We start from the raw sequence: 17,302 nt of genomic DNA on the forward strand, positions 1-17,302 counted from the left end.
TTGAAGCAGAAGCTTGCATTCCTGGACAGCAGCACAGCTGAGGTGGGCAGCTCTGCAGGGGTCCAGGACTGTCAGGAGAGGCATAAAGCAAATGAACCTCTGCAGAGCACTTTGTTCCAGGGTCCTTTTGCCAGATTGAGTGCACTGTGCTGTACTACTTCAGAGTCTCAAGAATGCTGTTTAACAATGCTAGCTTCTTGAATAAATGTGGTTTTTCTGAAAATGGTGTGTTGAGGATATTACCACAGAATAGCCCTTTTCTTACACCCGGTAGAGCTTGCTTACTGGAATAGCCTCCTGAATACTTGGGCAATAAAACCAAGATGAACAGTAACCTCTCGGTTCTGTATTTTAATGTGCAATACAGGATCACGTCTTTTCTTACTAGTTTAGCTTGAGTCTAAATCATAATGATTGCTTTGATTTTCATGCATTTCCATAAGTATTGCTGGCAAAGATCAATGTTTTGCTTGGGTTTTGCATTGAAATATGTGATACTTAAGAGATGTATTGATCTATAAGCACCCCAAATGCATAAGCGTCTTGGTTAAGCAATTCTTTATTCCTGTGTCTGCATAAATTAGCTTCAAGTGACAAGGTTAGTGCGCTTCCAAAGAATGTCAGCCTTTACTTTTGGGTTCATTTTTTTTGTTTCAGATGTCAGGTGACTTCTAAAGATTAGAGTTAAATTCAATGCATGTCGGAAATTTTGGTGCATGTATTTAGGTATGCTAAAGAATTTTAGAATTGGATTATGTATGATTGTTTTCTTTCTTACAGCTTTTTTTTTTAACTGTATTTTCTGTGGCTTTTTTTTTTCTTTTCCATGCTCTGCAGAATGGGTTGCTTGTGTGAGGTCCAACTTCTTGGTTTTGTGCTATCTGCATGACGTGAAGAATATTCTGCAACTTCATGACCTAGCTACTGGTGCACATCTCAAGACTTTCCCCCTAGATGTTGGCAGTATTGTGGGATATAGTGGCCAAAAGAAGGACACCGAAATATTCTATCAGTTTACTTCCTTTTTATCTCCAGGTAAGATTGTTTTTTCCCTTAGTTATTGTTCCTTTTCCCTGGGAACAATATCTTGCTTGTTTTCTGGTTTTTAGTAGTTATTAGGTATGTCTAAGATGCAGATAGAACTGCTTCCCCCCATGTAGTAAGTAGTGGTTCTGCACTTCGAAGTATGCCAGTCTTTGATCCATGAAGCCTGAATAATATGCCTACTAATGTTTGAGACACCTGCATTGAGAAATTACTCAAGACTGGCTTGTACTAGAGATTAAATTGTAGCGTTCTCACAGCTCTTGCTTCATACAGCAAGATAGAAGTTTACAAATTCTGTTGAAGATACTTGTTAATGTATTTAATGTGATTTTCATCACAATTTTGAAGAACATTAATAAAAGTCACAAAAATTCTTCCTCTGACAGCTTTTTGATTCTTTTATGCATCTCCTCATTAGAGCATCCTTTCTATCTGTCCTTACAACTCTTGGTGTTGTTAAATTGCTGTAGGAATCCTCTTTGTACAATCTTGCAAAGCCAGAGCTGTCCAAAGCGTTACGTAATATGTGTGTGACACACCGATAAGTGTTCCAGGATTTTTGAATAGGAAGGGAGTTTCTATGCGATTTTCAAGCTAGTATATGACAAGAAAATGTATTTGCTGTTCTTTTTTTTCCCCCTCTTATTTCTTTATGGCCCAAACAATCAATCATAGAATCATTTGGTTGGAAAAGACCTTTAAGGTCATTGAGCCATACTTGTCCACTAATAAACCATGTCTGTAAGCACCTCATCTACCCATCTTTTAAATACCTCCAGGGATGGTGAGTCGACCACTTCCCTGGGCAGCCTGTTCCAATGCTTAACAACCCTTTCGGTGAAAGAATTTTTTCCTAATATCCAATCCAAACCTCCCCTGGTGCAACTTTAGGCCATTTCCCCTTGTCCTATCGCTTGTTACTTGGGAAAAGAGACCAACACCCACCGGGCTACCCCCTCCTGTCAGGCAGTTGTAGAGGGCGATAAGGTCTCCTCTCAGCCTCTTCTTCTCCAGGCTGAACAATCCCAGTTCCCTCAGCCGCTCCTCATAAGACTTGTGCTCCAGACCCCTCAACAGCTTTGTTGCCCTTCTCTGGACACGCTCCAACACCTCAGTGTCCTTCGCGTAGTGAGGGGCCCGAAACTGAACACAATACTCAAGGTGCGGCCTCACCAGCACCGAGTACAGGGGCACAATCACTTCCCTACTCCTTCTGGCCAACCTATTCCTGATACAAACCAGCCAGGATGCAGTTGGCCTTCTTGGCCACCTGGGCACACTGCTGGCTGTCAACCAGTACCCCCAGATCCCTCTCTGTCAAGCAGCTTTCCAGCGACTCACCCCCAAGCCTGTAGCATTGCATGGGGTTGTTTTGACCCAAGTGCAGGACCTGGCACTTGGCCTTGTTGAACCTCATACATTTGGCCTCGGCCCATCGATCCAGCCTGTCCAGGGCCCTCTGCAGAGCTTTCCTACCCTCAAGCAGATCAACACTTCCACCCAGCTTAGTGTCATCTACAAACTTGCTGAGGGTGCACTTGATCCCCTCATCCAGATCATTGGTAAAGATAGTAAACAGAACTGGCCCAATACCAAACCCTGGGGGAACACCACTTGTGATCGGCCGCCAACTGGATTTAACTCCATTTACTGCTACCCTTTGGGCCCAGCCATCCAGCCATTTTTTTACCCAGCAAAGCGTATGCCCATCCAGGCCACAGGCAGCCAGTTTCTCCAGGGGAGTGTTGTGGGAAACTGTGTCAAAGCCTTTACTAAAGTCCAGGTACACAACATCCACAGCCTGTCCTTCATACACTAAGTGGGTCATCTTGTCATAGAAGAAGGAGATCAGGTTTGTCAAGCAGGACCTGTCTTTCATAAACCCACATTGACTGGGCCTGATCTGGTTGTCCTGGATGTGCTGTGTGATGGCACTCAAGATGATCTGCTCCATGACCTTCCCCGGCACTGAGGTCAGACTGGGAGGCCTATAGTTCCCCAGATCCTCCCTCCACCCCTTCTTATAGATGGGCATAACATTTGCCAATCTCCAGTCAAGTGGAGCTTCCCCAGTCATCCAAGACTGCTGAAAGATGATGGAAAGGGGCTTGGTGCGCACCTCTGCCAGCTCCCTCAGTACCCTTGGATGGATCCTGTCCAGCCCCATGGACTTGTGTGTGTCTAGTTGGCCGAGCAGGTCACTACCCATTTCCTCATGGATCATGGGAGCTTTGTTCTGCTCCCCATCCCTGCCTTCTGGCTTAGGGGGCTGGGTACCCAGAAAACAGCTGACCTTACTATTAAAGACTGCTGCAAAGAAGGCATTAAGTACCTCAGCCGATAGCTGATACAGGATGGGATTCAAATATGGAGAGGAGAGATAGGCTCCAGAGTATTTTTCTTCTTCTAGGGCTGTGAGTCATCATGAATCATCAGATGATCAAAAATGTTCTTATAGCATCTGACACATATTTTTGCTCTGTTTCAGTTAGAGCACAGCCACATTGCAAAATGGTTGTGTAATAGTATAATAGTTTTGGTAGGTTTGCTGGTTTTGCTAGAAAGGATTGTGTCAAATTATCAAAGTTATGTTTCAAGCTTAGCAGATAAGAAGTGTGATGAATTTCCTAGTATTATCTTACTGTTTACAGAACCAGAAATAAGATATATTATCTTTCCAGTTCCTTTTCTAAACAAACTTTTAAAAAATGTTCAGATCATTGCAGCCATTGCATCCAGGGAGGAGCTTGAGGACACTCTTGCTTTTACCTCTAACTTCATCCCAACTTGATGGTTCAGATAATTCACTTGCTCACATCCCACCTCGTGGGCCAGAAGTTGCCAGTCTTCTAAGCCTGTACTGTTCATCTCAGCTGAGCCAGTGGAGTCTGTGTAGCTGCTAACCATGTGGAGGGGAAGAGCCCTGAGATCTACTTTAGCCCCTGGCTTGCCAGCCAGCCAGCAGTGGCTGCTCTCATTGCCTGCTGGTTGCTTAGGCAGATATTTTTTTTCTCCTTTTCATCCATGTGCTTAGCATCTACAGAAAATTCACCATCACGTAGCTCTGTGAACTGGGACAGAGAGACCTGGAGTCTAGAAGAAAGAGGAAGGGGAGGAAATGGAAGTAGAATGTGTGGGAATGAGGAAAGCAGACCAGAGAAGTAATTTTTAGGTAGATGTGTGGGTATTTTTTAATTTACACGCAAATTCCATTCACCCTATGAATAAAATAACCAGACAAAAGGTATAGGGATGGTCCTTGGTTAACCTAGATCTTCCTACTTTACTATTAGAAATCAATATAATTTGCACTTGTATTAAGTTGCACTGTATTTTTTTCTAATGAGAAACTAAAATACTGGTGTTTAATACCTAGAACAAAAGTAATAGTAAGCATTTACATATGAAATAATGAATAAAGTACTTCCAAAACTGTAGATACCGACACCATAAAAATAATTTTTCTCTTCCCTGGAAAATATGGCTATCCCTGACTCCAGTCAGATGCTTAAGTGAGCACTCTAGTGTTTTTCATTTATTTAGCACCCAGTGAAAGAGTACAGGCCCCAACATTACTATGGTTTTGGACATTAACTGCCATGCTGCTAAAAATACAACAGAACAAGAGATGCAGTACCAGGGGTTCAATTGCATGTTACGGTAATATTAGGTTGATTGACTCCTGAAATGCAGTTTGTGACTGTGCTTATGCTTCATGCTGTGGTTTCCAAATATGCAGCTATTCTGCCTGCTCTATATATAAAGTTTGCCAATACATTATCCGGCTTGGGCAGCTGTATATGTCAGATGACTGCTCTGCCTGTGACCGCCTGGTGTGCTTTCCTTCGTGCTTTCACATCACTTTCTGGATCCTAATCTTTAAGGGAAATGCTGCTTTAATGCTTGTTTGCACCAGTCGCCCTGCATTAGGCTTGCTAGTTACTTTGTGACAAATGAAATAAAAAAATCCTAGCAGATTAGAGTAGTCCTACTTTTATTCCCCTATTAATTCACCATTGTGGAAAGAGGCTTTATCAGTTATTAGAAATGTTGGTTTTCATCTATGTTCCTTTGCCAATCTGTATCTTTGATTTTCCACAGTCTATAAAAGTGATTTAATGAGGCAATTCCCTTGTATCAGATATGTTTCCTCATTATTTCATGTTTCAATATAATTTTTTATAGCTATAACCTCTGTAACAATTACTTCTGATTTCCTGAAGGTGTCTAAAATATACACAATACAGCAGTATTTCAATCAAGTCTTGTCCACCTTGGTTAATTTTATTACATTGAGGATTCCTGTGGAGGGCTTGTTGCCTTAACTTTTAGTGTTCTTTTCCCTCATATACGTTTAAAATTCTACAGAGACCATCTTGTTGTAAAGCAGAAAAACAAAGAATAATTAACACTGAGGTTAGTTTTATGTATCATATGTATCTGTAGTATGTCCATGAATATTAGGATTTTGTAGTATGTTAGCCAGTGTGCAAACACAGTGATAGCCACACGCTCAAATGTCATTAGGGTTGAATGGCAGGAAATGCGATTTATGGTCTAAATGCAAAATTCTTCTTGGCCAATTACACATCTGTGTAGTGTCTAGATTGCTACAGTCTCTGTCATTCTGCCTCTGCTGCAACCTAGAAGCTTTATACTGCTTATAGACATAAATTTTGTCATGTGCACAATCCTTTGGAAATCATAGGTGCAACTCAAACAAGTGAAGTTGCCTTCAACCCCACAGGATCAGGACGTAAAATAAATCATATGAGACCAAATTCTGTTCAGTTACACGGATAACCTGTGCTAGTCTGCCACAATTTCAAGTGGGTACTCAGTTCTTTCCGTTATCTGGGGGTCCGTCTGAATTGTAATTTCAAAATATTTTATCATAAAGAGAAATGTGTTGACCTGAGTTCTTGATATATTTATTCTCAGTCTCGTGGTTCTAGAGATGTTTTAAAATTGACTTTCTACTTCTTTCTTCCAACATTATAGTTCTCAATAAGTGCTATGTAACTTTACAAAAACAAATCTTTTTTCAGAATGGATCCCTGGCTTTGTATGGGCAGTGAGAATTATTCTTTCTGTACAGAAAAACTTTGCACCCTTCCTAGATGAAGTGCATATGCATGTATATTAAATTACATATTAACTGAAATAATGTATCTGGAGCTACTGTTTTTCACCCTCCTGAGCTACCTTTGCCATTCTTTACTCCATCACACTGCCTAAATCAGCATCCTTTTAACGATGGACATCCACTAAGCTGACAAACTTGCATGCTGTTTTAGGTATTATATATCACTGTGATCTGACCAAAGAGGAACTGGAGCCAAGAGTTTTCCGGGAGGTGACTGTGAAAGGATTTGATCCTTCAGTTTACCAGACAATTCAGGTAATAAACATGAATTCTGCTGCTTTGCTGTAATCACTTATGCAAGAGTTTAACAAAATTGCATTTAGCTAAAGTCGAGAATGCTTTGATTAGCTCCTGGGTTGTAAGTCTGTGTGCACTCTGAAGGAATTCCACCAGGTCTTGTTAGAGAGATTGGAAGACGCCATTGCAAGTAAGAGAGCAGACTCAATCCCCAGTCATCTTACATAATGAGGCAATATGTTCTCTGATTTTTTTTTCCCATGTTATGGTATTCTTTGATATTTGTTTTAACATCAAGTTGCTACTTCTCCATGTTTATGTACGTATTCCACTAGGGCAATTTGGCATGGCTCCAGCAGGCAAGTGTGTCATAGGGCAAGGCTTAAGAGGTGGTGGGTAAATAGAGGAAACTTTGAATAGCCAGTCGTCTTCCCAGCACTTCCACAGTTATTTCAGGGCCCACCATGGGCATCAGTAGATAAAACATGTCCCCACCACTCTGGTATAAAAATAGTGATGTTTTTTGCCACAAGTTCATACTGTGGACCTCTATTAAGACCTCAAGAAGTTGGGAGAAAAGAAGGAAATGCATTGATTCATTTGTAGCTGGCATCAAGTATGAAATCTGCCATAGAACTATGAAGAGTCTTAACCATGATTATTTGGAAGGAAAACAGGAACATATCATAGAATCATAGAATCATAGAATGTTTAGGGTTGGAAGGGACCACTAGTGGTCATCTAGTCCAACCCCCCTGCAGTGAGCAGGGACACTGCTAACTAGATCAGATTGCTCAGAGCCCCATCCAACCTGGCCTTGAATGTTTCCATATCTAGTGATGTGAACAGAAAATCTATGTTCATTCATGCTGTGTAAGAATTTCCCATTCTGTCCACCTTTCCAAGAAGTGCCATAGTATGTTGTGCTCTTTAATGCATGAGTGGAGTTACGCTTGGAGCAACTCACTTTGATTTTCATAAGAGCAGGATTTGCAAGCTTTGCTTGCAGTGCTGGGTCAACTAGAACAAGGAATAAAAGATAAAAGTGATTTAAAATACATATGTGTAATTAACATTTCTAATGTACAACCCCAAGAAACAATTGTTGTACAGGTCTAACAGCTTATAGTATTAGATGTTTAAACAATTTGGGACAGGGACCCTTCCATTTTACTACCTAGTACCATAGGATCTGGGTCCGTGGGATATTGCTTCAGTACTTAATAAATAGTAGGTTAGCACTGCATTAGTACTCTTTTAACTGTTTCCCAAGGTTCTCATTGGGACTATATGAATAAAGAATCAAAAGACAAACATAATTTGTCCTATTTTGGTTTCATGAAAAACAGGTGTTGTCAAATATGCCTGCTGCCTCTTGGGAGGGCAAGATTGAATGGATGGTTTATGAAGCCATCAGAGGCTCAAATTTCCTAAGAGCCTTTTTGCCTTGATAAAACAAAGGCCTCTGGATTTAAAAGTTTGCACAAGTGGAGTTAAAATTACAGACATGAATGTTCTACAGACTGGTTGTGTGAGACGTGAACATGGAGAGAAATGAGTGAGGTCTTTCCTAGCAAGGTCTAATGCTGTTCAGTAAATTCCTCAGGAATCTAGAGAATAAAATCTTTGCTGATAAAGTATTTGGAGTCAACAAAGATTGGCAGATAACAAAGTGAGAAGGACAGCAAGTTACTGATTTATAACGATGTGAACTGCTTGTTAAATGGTCCCATTATGACAATCTGCATTTCGGTATGGCCGAGTGAGGGCAAGACGTCTGGGAACCAGGGAGGGATTGATCCCACTTCAAAATCTGAAATCAGGTGTGTTGTGTCAGCTGGTCTCCCAGAGCTCCCTTTGCAATCCTTGGAAGGCCATAAGCTGCGTCTACAGTAACAAGCGGTGTGGCATAATAATTGCAGGAGTGAAATGGCTTGTGCTGAGGATCCAATGTCCTTTTTAAGAGTTCTGCTTTGGACTAGCTGTAGTTCTGTCCTGTGAGCTGAATTTCCATTATCAGTTGAAGTACTTTTGGTGCACTTCTGGAGTGTATCTGCTACTTGAGTTTCATCCAGAAGGAATCCAGTCTGCATACACTGGAACCTCTCTGCTGTGGGAAGTGAGAGTGGTGAGACTTGCTTTAGAACCACGCTTTTGTTTTGAACTCAAATGCTATTGTAGGTGCACCAGAGGCTCAGACAGGTACCTCGGCTTAGCAGCAGAGACTCCTTTGGAGGTGCCTATTCTTCACACATAAGTGAAGGCATATCAGAATTAGCTAAGTTTAAGGCTTATAAAGTTAAGAGAAATTAACTCCTATGTAAAACAGCGTAAGCTACAGATGATATGGAACAGGTTCAGGAAGATACAGGGCTCTTCATAGACAACTGCTTTGACCTTGTAACAAGTATTGTGACTAGAAAGATTATGCAAAATATACATTTTAAGTAGTGATCTTTCCCCTAAACACAGCTTAGAAATTTATTGAAATCATAGAATCACTTAGGTTGGAAAAACCCTTTAAGATCATTGAGTGCAACTGTAAACCTAACACTGCCAAGTCCACCGCTAAACCACGTCCCTAAGCACTGCATCTACATGTCTTTTAAGTACCTCCAGGGATGGTGACTCAACCAAATAATTAGAGGTCTAGAAAAACTGTCATTATATTGTGATGCTTAGCATATTTAATACCTGCAATTTATAGAAGAAATATTGGGGAGTGGGTTATTTATTTTATATATAGGATTTTGCATCTGTAGAGTAAAATTAAGAGTGGAAGAGAGGAATTTTTTTTTTCTATAGATAAAAGTGGAACAAGATGCAGTGTCTGAAGTGTAACTTAAATTTAAGTTTAGCCTGGAAAAAGGTGAAGTGACCTAGGAGATACAGTTAAGCAACAGCGTGACAGCATGGCTTGGAGTCTTTGAAAGGAGATTAGATATTTTTCTTAATCTCTTATTTTTAATTGTGCCTCTGGCACATACGCAGGGCAGATTCTCTAAAAGCATAAAGACAGCAGTGTGTGTGCATGAGGTGGTTGTAAACAGCCCCATCTGTTTCTCTCTGCATCTCCAGACAGAAATAAGAGTGTTGTAGAGGACAGTTTGCTGGAAAAGTTCTCGCAGAGAATGTGTGTTTACTGTTTCACTCACATTCATTAAGGGACTTCTGTAGGATAACTTCAGGGTGTAGTGAGCTGAAAAAGAGAAAGAAAACAGCATTCTTGTTGGGAAAGAACTTGGTATAATTATAATACTGCCATCAAACTCAGAAGGATAAAAATGGAACACAAATACCCATGTAATTAAAAAGGGTTTAGTAGGGGTTGCCATAAATTAGAAATAATGTATTTTTCTAGTAAATCAAGTTTTATGAAATAAATGTCTGGAAAGACAAAATCTCATTTTACATTTAAATCAATTACATGCTAAATTAAGGTAAAGTAGGACAGTAATACAAATAATTTCAAGGAGGAAGCATGCTGTTGCTATGCCCTTGGAAACCTTCGCTTTGTAAATCACTGGCAGAGCTTCACCACTAGGCTGTAATGGGGTGGAAGTCAATATTGCTGTTCCTGGTTTTCTCCTTACTCACTCCTGCTCAGTACCAGCTCAAGGGAAACGTGACCTGTGTAGTTAGACTGCAGTCGGTGTTTATAAAGAGCACTCTTGGCTCACCATTCATCCAGTTTTGCCTTTTATCAACAAATGATCTCAGTGTGGCAACACCTTGGAAATCAGTTTCCCGTATCATTCAGATCCATGGAGAAATCTCAGCTGAGCTGCGAAAGAGGCTGTTTGTCATGGCCAGGGATGGGACTGCCTGGTCACCTTTGTCGTAACTCGGCCTGCCAGTGCTACACGCTTCTGCCAGATGCCAGTCCTCATTTCCATTTGTGGGGTCTCACTTGGACCCTTGATGATGCTTCTGCTCGGAGGAGGGAAAGGGAGATGGCAGCTTATCAAAGCAGTTTATAAATGGCTGTCAACCTAGATAAAACCTTTGCGTAGCCGTTGCAAAACTCAGGCAGCATTGCAGGGAATTGTGAAAGAAACTCAAAATTAAGAATGCAAGAAATATACTGAGAATGGGCAAAGATTGCTGATTACAGGAGAATGAACAACACTGTGGCATTTATTTAATAATTTCATTTACCATCAGAATTACTAAGTAGTAAAGAAAAATGTTGTTGGCTCTGTCCTGATCCATGTCCTTAATGAAAGGCAGGTCTTCTGCCAAGGTTCTTCCTTTATTCTCATATTACCTGAAGAAATACCTACTAAAGCTAGCAATCTTCCTAGCTTTGTCTGTGTAGCATATATGAAACTTCAGTGAGCTGTTGTTCTTTAGCAGTCTTTGACTGTAACTGACTTAAGAAGATTTGAACTGATGTGTAAGGAGTCATGTGTATATGAAACCTGAATTAATGGCAATTGGAAAATGCCACAGTACCTGGTTTTTGCTCTTTTGGATCCACTTTACAGTATTTCATAGATGCTGTGCAGTGCAAGTGTGGGCCAGTGACAATGTTTACTATGCGAAGTAAATTTATGGTAGAGCAGCTGCTTTGTAGTACCTGAGGTTAAGTTCTTACCCTTTGGCAGCCCAAAGCAGGAACAAATTGGCCAACTTATCTTGCACCGAAGAGAAAGCTGTTTCAACATACCTGACATTTACACCAGGGTAAGAACATGCCTGTAGGTTGTTGGCTCTATGTGACACCTGCAAGTACATAGTCTTAACTTACTGTGCAGTAGCTTGTGCATATGCCCTTACCTTGAAAGACTCTGTGTGACCTTCATGACCAAAAGTCAGACTGATTAAAGTGCTTGCCACGCATCAAAAACTTATCATGGCTGCTTTTGTTAAATGATATATTAAGTTGCATTAATAACTTCTCCTCTGCCAAACACTTCTTGCTTCCTTGCATGCTTCCATCCATCACAATGACAGACTTTTTCAGGAAATAGCCTGGGGTGGGTTTTACAGGAGGAAAAAACACTTTTGCGGGAACTGACAAACAGCACTTGCTGTAAGCTGTTTATTGCATAACTAACTCAACTGCCGCTTTAAATAAAAAACCTTTATTTTATCTTTACAAAGTTGCCAACTAAGCCCTTATATGCCTCTCCATATTAACACCTCACGGTAACACTTAATCATGGATAAACAGTCTTCTGGCCTGGCTCACAACTCACCTACTTTTAGGCTGATACGGAGGATTAAAAGTGTTGAAATTGCAACAATAAAAATGTTGTTTGGCTCCTTTTGCCATTCTTCGAATACCTTCCAGTACTGTCCTTAAAATAGTTTGAGATGAACAAAGAATAGATGTTGCTATTGGCAGATGCACTTTGGGTTAGCTCTTTGCAGAAGAATGGTGAAATTCATAACACAACTTAGTTTTACAACTTAGTTTGATTTAAAAGCAGCTGCTGTTTAGGTATTGTTGCAGAGATGAAAGAAGGGCAAGTCTTAAAAAGAATATTTCTTTTCTGGGGGCTGGGATGAATTTCCTCTCCTTTCTTTTGCAGAATTTTTTTTTGTAGGTGAAGTCACTTTCAAGAGAAGTTTATGGTTTTATTGTTCAGTTATTCACCCCCATCTTCAAGCCCTTACAGCACTGATTTCAAGTTATGAGTCATTGATAGGTAAAATTTGTCTCCAGTCGTTCTAATTCCTAGCGGAACTTTACACCGTACAGTTTGGCACAGTGGTTAATCCCTGTTTCAGGAAAATACGATGCTGAGAGATGAGTCAGGCTTGAGGATGATTGGCAGAGTTGTGGGAGAAAGTTGTGCACAGCACCTGCCCACGCTATTCCTGGATCTTGCCATTGCTGGTGGTGTCATTCATTCCATGAGCATTAGATTCCCTCATTAAAATAGAAAGTAGCAGAGGGCAGCAGAGAAAAGCAGTGTCCTGTGAAAGCTGTAGTAAGCTCAGCCTGCTTAGCAATGCAAGAGCTGATACTATCGCTGTTTTTTCAGTGTGGATATAGAGATGGTCTTACTGTTGTTGCTTTCCCTTATCTAAGTATATACGAATAGATCAGTGGAGTTTGGAGAGAAACTTAGTAGCTCTGAATTTATCTCTGTTGGGGAAAAAGGACTCTTGTACCAGAGAAGAGAGGCATGTAGTTTTTACATTGATTCTGAGCAGAGACAAAGAATTCTCCCCTGTTCTTCAGGGGAGTAGGTTGTTCTGGCATCCTTTTCTTCCCCCTCCTGAGATCTAACACAGCCAAAAGGGGAGTGATTTTTGAGGAGCTGGACTTCCTTGCTTCCAACAGTATTTGGGGTTTGAATCCTGCCTTGATCTCATGGGATGAGAGGGTAGAATTAACACTGGGGAGGAAGCAAGTTGCTTATTGTTTTATGTTTCTATTTTATTCCTTTTATTGTGTTCTTATGGTTATTGAGTTCTTGTGGAATCCTTGTGGTTCCATATTGCAGTGAGGAAGAAATGGAAGAAATATTGTGGGTGAGGAGGGGGAGAATGTGAAGAAATGCACTGGTTTTCATGCTTGCCACAGTGTAGCAGACACCTGCCCTCTTGCAGGGGGAGAAATGAGCTTTGAGCTGCCAGGAAGAAGACTGAAGTCTTCAGCTCTGATCTCTGCCAGTGTTTTGGCAATGGCTGTGGTTTTGGCACCAAGACAACAGTCTCACTCTGAAGGACATCAGCAAAATCACAGTGACAACTGTGGCAGTATTGGCTGTTTGCTGATGTGAATGTAACATCTTACACTCTTGGCACGTGGTTGTTACAAACACCACTTTAATCTGCCGTTACCTCTTCTAATTCAGTGAAGAAACACTAACTGAAAAATGTAGTCCTCTAGTTTTCTTGAAAAGAAAGTCCTCTGTATTTCTTGAAAGCCGAGGGATTGTCTATTAAATATGTTACACATTTGCAGCCACAGTATACTCCATTTTAAGGGGGGAAATTGTTGGTGTGAAGGACTTCATGTCTTGAAGAGTATCAAGTGAAGGATTTCCCATAATGACCTTACATGCTCTTGAACTCTGAAATCCTTATGCCTGAGCAGAGGAGTAGCATTTGGCTCTACACCCATTATATTAAAGCATTCCCATCCAATACACTTCAGATAATTCACAGCAGTAATTCTGGCAGACCATGATATTTCCTAAGTGTCTGGAGTAGGAACCAGATCTCTGTATTCCAAGTGACAGGATGAAAGGATAGGATTTTGCATTGCTTGCTGCTCTACCAATCCAGTTCAAATCCAACTTCAAGGTCTAAAAGTCTGAGGTTGCTTTATCCCCTTCTTACATACCGCAGGGGATCACTGCACAGTTTGGGGCATTGGGAACTTTTGTTCAGCAGAATGCAGAACAATGGAAATGTGGTTTGGGATGGAGGCCTACAGAACTGCTCTTAGGAGGCATTAGCACACCACCAGACCCCACAGTGTGAGGGATAATACTAAAATACCAGTCTCTGTGTTCATTTAGATTGTCATACAGGCTTTGCGATTCACTAGGTCCAAGCTTTTCATATTAGATTGTTTATTTTTTTGCTAAGTGTGCAGGGAATTGAAGAGCTTCTTAAAACGTTAAGAGTCTGTAGAACCTTCATGCTCAAGATGTTATAAAAACATTTGTTTTAAGCCTATGAGAGAAGTGATTGCTTAGTATTTTAACTAAAACTCATTGTGAAGTATTATTCTTATGCGTTGCGCAGTAGAACTTCTGTTCGAACTCGCAGTGGTTTGTTTTCCACTTTCCTAATGAGTGGAACTGTTAGTTGGCATACTTGATCCCAAGCCGCATTTCAAGCTCCCTTTCTTTCTCAATATTCCTTAAAACACAGGATGAAATAACATGGATTAAAACAGCTGTGGCCATTGAACATAGTGTAGAGAATCCCTTTTTACACACAGGACTTTTAAACAAGAGCTTAAACAATTGTGATGGAGCTGAAAGGATTGTTTTATAGCCTCCCTTGTCTCAAATGATTGTATTGTTAATTGTGAATAAAAAATAGTTTTGATTTTTACAACAAATGGAAAAAAAAAAAGATGAAAAAAGTCATTCACTTGGACACATTAAATGAACATGAGTGTTTAAGCCTTCAGGAATCTCAGAAGGTAGATTCTTTGCTCATATAGAGAGATTAAAATGAGAGTGTTGTTGTAGTGAAAATGCTCGTTTTGTGTCCTCTTTCTAAACAAATCACAGATTTCTTCCCTTCTCTTTTTTTCTCCAGCTTTCATATTCACTCCTGTGATTGATCTCACCTCCAGTAATTAACCATGAACACATTACTATTTTAATTAACTCCCTTACTCACAAGACAAGTAAGAATTCTGTTTAATGATTTTCAGTGGGAATCTTCTTTCAACTTTTCTTCTCCCTTTTGCATAAGCATATCAGTGTTATTTCTCAAAGGTAGCGAGTATTATTAGCTTCATTCTACAGGAGCAGAAACATTCAGAACTAAATTTGTCCGTGGTTGCACACTGATGAGGCGTTGCACTGGGGATACGGCTTGATGGTTTGCTGTTCTAATGGCAGTGGTTTGCTACTTCTCTTTTTCCTGATCCTCAAGAGTTGAGTCTTCAGATGTGGTTTGAAAACTTAACTGAGCCAGTTATTAGTCTTACACAAGTAGCAGTTCATAGAATTTCAGCATCAATAAAAAGCCCACACTCTTGATATTTCTAATAGTATTAAATGCTGACAAAACACTGTCTTTTGATCAGTATAGTGTAGATTGAATGGCCAATTCCATCAGTGGTGGAGGATCAAACACACAGGATGCTTTCACAAAAAAAACTGCTCCAAAACTTCTTTGTGGCTATTAATGCTTGCTCAGACCAAGCAGTCATAAAAATGGAAAATTTCAGCACACTAAGGACTGCATGTATAGTTCTCTACTGAAAGAAAGTCCCTTTTTTTTCTCTGTCCCTTTATTGAGGCCAAATGTCAAACTTTGGCGTGCCAGCATTGTTCAGAATGGGAGCGCTCCTCTGCAAGTGTGGGAATGTTTCTAACCATCTCCCCACCCATTACTTTGCCTCACAGAGCCTACCCAGGAGGGTGTTAAATTTTGATGGTAATACTGCATGGAAGACAGATCACTCTGGGACCACAGTCATTGGTTTTATTCACACAGCTGGCAAAAGATCATGAGATGATTGCAGCTGTCAGTCATCACTGGTGTGGGCCAGCATTTGAGCCATTGATCCAACAGGGGAATGCATTGAATTCCTTTACCAGGCCACTGGGACAACCAGACTTTTTGGGTTGTCTTTTTCAGTGTCATGCCAGCAGTGTCATGTAAGTCTCTTGAGTAGTCATTAGGTTTCCAAAGAAGGGGACTGATGTTTAGTAAGAGTTATATATGCAGAAATATACCCGTGTCTGCCATGGGGTGTTTTTTAAATTCGAGCAGATTTGCAGAACACTAGTAATTACAGTTATTTGCCTGTTAGTGAAGCCCATGCTACTTGAGAATAAAATATTGCGCACTCTGTAATATAGGTGTTTACACATCTGTAATATAGGTGTTTACACATCTGTAATATATGTGTGGGCAAGTTTTAAAATATTTTGGTTTTAATTTTAGCACATTTTTAATACTTAAAAATTGAAACCATTTTCTGAAATTTAACTAGTACAAATTCTCACTGCAAGTGGTGGATTTTTGAATGTATCTCTATTCTCACCAGTTGTTCCTGTAAATTTTATTATATATGTAAACTCCCTGGATGGCCTTCACATCTCTTAACCAACCATGGGTTTGTGAAAGGGAGAATGGAGGCGCTTGTTCTCTTTCAGTCCCTTTGTCTTCTCCACTTTTACTTTTGAAGCCTCTCTTCTTGAAATCATATAAAACATGGGTAAAAGCAATCTCAAAAGATTGTCTAATCCATTGCAGTCCAAGAGGTCAGATACTAGTTTTTCCTGCAAGAAGAGAGGAACCAGCTGGTGATGATGTAGTCGTGAACAGAAAAACCTATGACAGAGCTGCTGTAATAACCAAGGGACAGAAAAACTAGCGCCTGAATGTGGTTGGAGGTGGTGGCGATGTGGGCATGTACCCATGTCCCAACACTGGCCATTGCGGCTACCAAGGTTAGAGCACGCTGATCTGTCTTGGGCTCTGTGACAGGTCAACTTCTGCCTGTACCATTCCTACCTGGCTTTTGTCTGCCTTGTGCTTTAAAAGCCTTCAGTCTCCCTAGGCAATCTGTCCCAGTGTCTCACTGTATTTACTGTTGAAAAGCTTTTGTAGGGAGCAGGGGGTCTGCCACCAGGTCTCACCTAAATTCCCTTGCCGCAGTTGAAATGCATTGCTTTGTGTCCCTCACGGACATGGAAGATGGGTAATTCTCTTCCTAGTTACAGCAAACTTCTGCATATTTAGAGATCGCTATGCGTCCCTGCAATTTTTTTTTCTTTAGACTAAAAAAAAACCCAACCTGCACTCTCTTCAGTTTTTCTAGCGGATTGTATTTTCTCGGCCTCCTATCACTCTTCTTTCTTTCCTCGGAATCTCTTCAGCTGGCTAGCATATGATGTGCCAGGTTTTAAACTGAGCACAGCACTCTAACTGAGATTTTGCAAATGTTGAATACAGCAGAAAGCATTACTTCGTTTGTCTTGCAGGTAAGACTTTGGCTTATATATCCCAGTATAGGGTTTGCCTTTTCCCCACCAATTCATTATTTGTTCAAGTTCAGTTTGGTGTGTACTATAACTCCAAGATACTTTTGGGTTGGTTTTTTTTTTTTTTTTCCAGTTGTTCCCTGTCCTGTAGGTGACTGCACCTGCCAGAGTATAGTATGCTGCATTTTCTGGCCTTACTGGATTGCATTTTATTTTTTCAGGTGGTTTTGCC

General features: G+C 40.6%; 1 protein-coding gene across 1 annotated transcript in view; it reads left to right on the forward strand.

Annotated features, from left to right (window-relative positions):
* Nucleotides 1-17,302, forward strand: part of LOC104135572 (prolyl endopeptidase) — a 110,924-nt gene that overhangs the window by 63,244 nt on the left and 30,378 nt on the right. Inside the window, exons 8-9 of the mRNA XM_035888812.1 lie at nt 838-1,035; nt 6,345-6,448. Of these exons, the coding sequence (XP_035744705.1) occupies nt 838-1,035; nt 6,345-6,448 (302 nt within the window). The remainder of the gene's footprint in view (nt 1-837; nt 1,036-6,344; nt 6,449-17,302) is intronic.

This window comes from Egretta garzetta, unplaced genomic scaffold, assembly GCF_000687185.1.
Source record: "Egretta garzetta isolate BGI_Z169 unplaced genomic scaffold, ASM68718v1 scaffold10, whole genome shotgun sequence".
NCBI lineage: Eukaryota > Metazoa > Chordata > Aves > Pelecaniformes > Ardeidae > Egretta > Egretta garzetta.